At 39.3% G+C, this 5388-nt stretch overlaps 1 protein-coding gene across 2 annotated transcripts; it reads left to right on the top strand.

Moving 5' to 3' along the window:
* The first annotated feature begins 1308 nt into the window (after nt 1–1308).
* On the top strand, nt 1309–4713 carry LOC129795984 (uncharacterized). Of its 2 annotated transcripts, XM_055837581.1 has the most exons (4): nt 1309–1815; nt 1876–2372; nt 2490–2735; nt 2805–4713. In XM_055837581.1, exons 1-4 carry the CDS (start codon nt 1693–1695, stop codon nt 4708–4710), a joined length of 2772 nt encoding a protein of 923 aa, XP_055693556.1. In that variant the 5' UTR covers nt 1309–1692; the 3' UTR covers nt 4711–4713. The 2 variants fall into 2 exon arrangements, with proteins under 2 accessions (XP_055693556.1, XP_055693555.1); XM_055837580.1 differs by having other exon boundaries at nt 2490–4713.
* Nucleotides 4714–5388: the final 675 nt, after the last annotated feature.

Below are 5388 nucleotides of genomic sequence, written 5' to 3'. Positions count from 1 at the left end.
ATTATCTATGTCACAGAGCAATTTTAATTTAACCCTAACTGATTGAATGGGGCTCTCATGCCACACTTTTATGCAACGCTTCTTCGTGGAAGTGTGAAAATTCAATCAATTTAAAACTTTTTCTTTTCAATTCTAAAATTCTCACATTTTCGTGTGAAAACTTCATAAAGTTGCTCATTTTTTTCAAGAATAAATTCGTTCAAAATCCCTTCAAGAAATGGAACTTCCGGAACTTCCTCTCCCTTCCTCCTCTTCGTCTTCTTTTTTACCCCCAACATATTTCTGCAAGTAAGCACGCTTCTTTGGAGAATTTTTTGTACAATATCCTTCCACGGGGCAAATGTACCGTGTTATTTAATATTTCTTCATGTGGTTCGTCTCTGTCACTCATCGTCAATTTATTGATCATTTATCAAAACGCACCGAGCATAGCAAAATGCCAAAAGCACTAAAATTTCCATTTAATATAAATATAAAATGTACTGAAAAGAAATAAAATTGAAAATGTTTCATTTCGTGACATTTCAATTGATTTGTATATTATGTTTGCAATACAATTCAACTGTTTCTTTACACCCAAATACATATTGGAAATTTGGGGATTATAAAATAAAAATTCTGTGTCTATCAAGCTTGTAAAAGCTAAAAGAAAACGAAACATTTTCTTTTCAATCTTAATTTTTGCTACGACAAAAATTTGGTAGTCGGGACACAAACCGCATATGCTATAAAATTTCCCAATTACCCAGAAAGAATCCTCATAAATACACTATTAGTGGAAGAATTTGTTCAGAATTTTTCATAAAGAAATAAAGAATTAATTTCAAGTGAAATTGGTTCATAAGACTAAAGGAATAATTTATTTTTCTCCACCACAGACTAGTGTATAGGGGACGACTAAAGGAATTATCCTAGAGTAATTTCACTTGAAATTAATTCTCTATTTCTTTATGAAAAATTCTGAACAGATTCTTCCACTAATAGCATATTTATGAAGATTCTTTCTGGGTAATTGGGAAATTTTATAGCATATCCGGTTTGTGTCCTAACTACCTATTTTTTTTTTGTTGTAGTTAAAAATAAGGTTAAAAGAATAATAATAAAAAAATACATTTTTCACGTTTTCTTTTCATTACTTCCTAATTCTTAGAAAAAACTTAGCTTATATTTAAGTGGGCCCCATCAAGAGGTCTTTATACAAAAAGTTATAAACTGACATAGTTCCTATAATTTTTTATGGAATTTAAGGTAGCCTTTCTACTCGAAAATATTGAAAAACTGCTTCAAAACATTCTTATATGTTTAAAGTTTTCTTCTTCTTCTTTTTTGAAAAGGTAGAAAACTAAATTGCTTATTTTTATAGCATAAAGTGTGTCTCAGATTTAAGATTAAAAGATATTTTACCATTTGCTATAAAATTAACAAACAGCGCCACCATGTTTCACAGACAACTGGTAGATTTATAGAAAGAAATAATTTTATAAAAAGAACATAAAAAAGATTTTTTATTTAATATTTTATTAAAACTCTTGTAAGAATATATAAATTAAAAGATTTGAGAAGTTCCAAAGTTTTGCGAAGACTTTTTTGAATTTCTTCTGAGTGTATTGAAAATATTCGAACAAATAAATAAAATACTAACAACCAATGAACAAAATCCTGCGCTAAGCGAGCTCAAAGTGGGGCAGGACGATGATTTACCAAAACAGCACCACAGGCGGGAATCGTGAATTGAGTTTGGTGGAGCAAAAGAAGCGCCAGTGGCAGAAGGAACGCGAAGAAATGGCAAAGCTCGGGGAATTTCCCATTAAAATTGTAAGTTAAAATCGTTGGGAATTTATTTAATTCCTTATTAACGATTTTTTTCACGGAAAGGAATCTCGATCCAGTACGTACGAGAAGACCAGCATCCGGACATTCTATGCTAGCAATATGGATTTAACGGAGAACTATCGTGGAAGGAAGAATTCAATGCGTCATGGGGGTGTGTATGAGGGGGAAAGTCGAAGGATTCGTAGCCCAAGTCTCCCACCAATTGGACGGCAGAAGTTTCAAGGAGGAATGGGGCATAGCACAACGGAGGACGACACGGGCTACACGAGTGGATCACCACAGCATTCGGATAGCAGTGGTGCAGAAGTGTGGACAAATACGGAGCACCCGCAGAAGGTTAGCTATGCTGGGAATTTTCTTCCACCAAAGCCACAACTTCACATAACCGGGAGTTCCTTTGAGGCAGCAACAACAGCAGCAGCCAAGGAGGCTGCTGATGATACCTTTTCGGAGGCAACAACAAAGAGTCGTGGGAGTCAGTTGCATCACAAAATGTCCCCTGATAGTCTAGATTTGGAGCATGAAACGGAATTTTCCAAGTTAGTTGTTTATTTCATATTCTTTTGGTCAGAAGAGAATATTTCTTTTTGGTCATAAAAATATTTGGAATAAATTTTCTCACTTACGAGACTCTCCCATCTGGTTTATGCATGTAGATCTCTCAGCACACCGTCTTCCTCATCTTCTGACGGGCAATCATTCACCTCATTCCAAGCTCCGGACTTTGGGGGCTATCACAAAGTCAAGGAGGAGCGTGCCAAGTGGGGTGATCGTGGGGTAACTGTTGGGCATCTCTATGATCCAATTGCAAGGGTTGAGATGGAAAAATCAGCCAGGAGTGTCCCAGTGTGGCTGGAAAAGGGACTCCATGAGATGCGTGATAGTGAAGATGAATCCGTGAGGTATGGATGGGAAAAATTGCCCAAAAATCCTGCCCAAGAATATTCTTTATTTGTTCCTTTTGCATGTAGATCCTTCATCAGGGGACAGAACACCCCAATTGACCCGCAGATTCTCGAGGAACGCGCCAATCGACGGAGGAAAGCGATGGAGCTGCAGGACGCCATAAAGGAGCAACTAAAGGAGCGTGAGCGTCAGAGGAAATGGGAGAAGGAGCGACGATTGCGCGAAGAGCGTCTCGAGGAGGAACGTATGATGCGGCAGATGGAGATGGAAAGGGCACGCTTTGAGTACGATAAACGCGTGCAGCAGGAAAAGTTGGAGAAGGAGAAGAAGAAGCACGATATGATGCGTCGGGCCCTCGCAAAGGCAGAAATGGAAGCAAAAGTTGAGAAAGATCGTCGAAAGCACAAAATCTTTCATCGGGAGGCTTCTCCGCCTCCTGCAAGGGAGGCAAAAGAAGCCCCAGAAGAGGCATCCAAGGAGGAAAAGACAGTGAAAAGTCTATCAGTGGAGGAAGATCCGGAAAGAGTTCTCATTGGAACCCCAATAAAGCTGAAGAAACAAATTATTGTGGAGCAGGAAGATAAGAAAGAGGAACAAGTTGTTGAAGATAAAACTTCAATGGAGAAGCAGAGTGAGAGGCAAAGTGAAAAACCAGCAGAGATGTCTCCTCCGGAAAAGCCCCTTGTGGTGATTGATCGCAATAATAGGGCAACAGATCTCGATGGGATTGCTTTGGTGCTCCAAACAATGACACCAGTCGTTCCGTTGCCCATTGCCAGTGACTTCCTCAATTTCAATGCAACCGTGAATAATCTCCAGTTGGCCCTTCTTCTGGCAGCTCAGCAGCAGCGTCCGGAAAAGCTAAATGGAGGTGATCCGGAGAAGATTTCAATGCGGGAAAGTCACAACAGGGAGTGTAGCTACTGCTGCAAAGTTCATGGGAATAATACAACGTCCACCGTTAAGGAGGAAGTGAAAACACATGAGGAAGCTCTTGAAGATGGTCTAGTCAAGACAGAGGGTGAAACAGAAGCGAATTGTGTGAAGGAGGAAGATGTAAAACAAGTAGAAGTGAAGCTTCCGGAACAGGAGGAACCACCGAAACTTCCACATGATGGAACATTCACAAAGGAGGACACCCTGAGGGCTGAGATGCGAATTGATGCAGCCACGTGTACCAGGGGAGACATTCTGGGTGAAAGGATGCTGACACCACGAAAATATCGTCATGACTCCTCCTCATCGGTTGATGTGGCTGTGCAAACGGAAATCCCTTCGCGACTATGCAATCTCTGTTGTCATCATAAGTTGTACTTGCAGGAAATCTCCACGGTGACCACATCAGTTACACAGACATCGAATAAAGGGCAACAGCAGACCATCGCTGATGACGATGACGGGTCATCTGCGCGCAATGAAACCATCACAACAACCACAACAACCAAAACAATGATTCGCTCAAAGGCAGGCAAGAGCAAGAAGCCAGAACCACGTCCAAAGTGGGGGGTCAATCGACCCCTCATGCAGTACATAAAGGCCAGCGAAAGGGATCCCTTCTGCCTGAGGCAGCGTCGCAAGAAATACCAACAGAGGAGCTTCATAGTGAAGCCTGAAAGTCCCAAAAATAGTGCTGGAACAAATCGCAGCATCTCCCGGAATGTCTGCACGGAGATTCTTCCCATTAAGACCGATTCCAATGGGAGGATTTTCCTGAATTTCCACGAAGCGAGTGTGATGATGAAGGAGGACCCTGTGAAGCAGCAGAATTCAGCACAGGCAAGGGAGAGAATTATGAGTAAACGTCCCACTGAGGAGAACAGCGACGAAGGTGTTTCCCTCAAGGATAATAAGGATTTTTCCAATTTAGCCATTGTAAAAGCAAATAGTGCAACACGAAGGCAGAGTAGCTTTGAAGATGTCGACACGGAGGAATGTAGTTCGGATTTATCGTCCATCAAGAGTAGAAATTGAAGGGAAAAATTCAAAGAGAAAAAGCAAACAAATGAAGAAGGAAAAAGCAAAAAGAAAATAACGAATTGGCATAGAAATGTTCAGAGGAAAATTTATTCAAGGATGAGGAGCTAAATTGCAACAAATAGGAGCACAGGCAGGGTGTCGAGGACACAGAAAAATGATAAATTATATTGAAAACCAAATTCTGATAAATAAAAAATAAATAAATATTAGTCAACAACGAGTTCTTAATTCAATTGATTCAGGGGTAGATTCTTATACTTTCTTTTCTTAGAATTTGTCAATTATAATATTTTTGGTATTTTGGGAAAAAATCTTATAAGATTTTTTTTGACATTTTAATCCTTTATTTAAACGGATTTCGGAAAGAAAATTACTTTTCCAGGACTCTTTAAAATTCTTTCTAACTGTTTTCTGGAACAACTAATTCTTTGTTTTTTTTTAAGGAACAAAAATAGAAACAATTTATAAGTTTTTAGAAATGAAAAGAAAGAATTTTTAGCAGAATCGACCCCTCAGTTTAATTTTTAATCCATTCCTGCCGAATCCTAGAAGCTGTACCGACTTTGGGCCGATTTGAATGAAACTTTCTGGACTAATTTAGTTCTTTATCAGATTGTCATTCTGACAGGCAAGTGTCATTACTTGGAAATTTAAAGCTCCTGGTAAATAAGC

Source organism: Lutzomyia longipalpis, chromosome 4 (assembly GCF_024334085.1).
Source record: "Lutzomyia longipalpis isolate SR_M1_2022 chromosome 4, ASM2433408v1".
NCBI lineage: Eukaryota > Metazoa > Arthropoda > Insecta > Diptera > Psychodidae > Lutzomyia > Lutzomyia longipalpis.
Note: the sequence above shows the minus strand (reverse complement) of the source record. Positions and strands in the feature narration are given on the sequence as shown.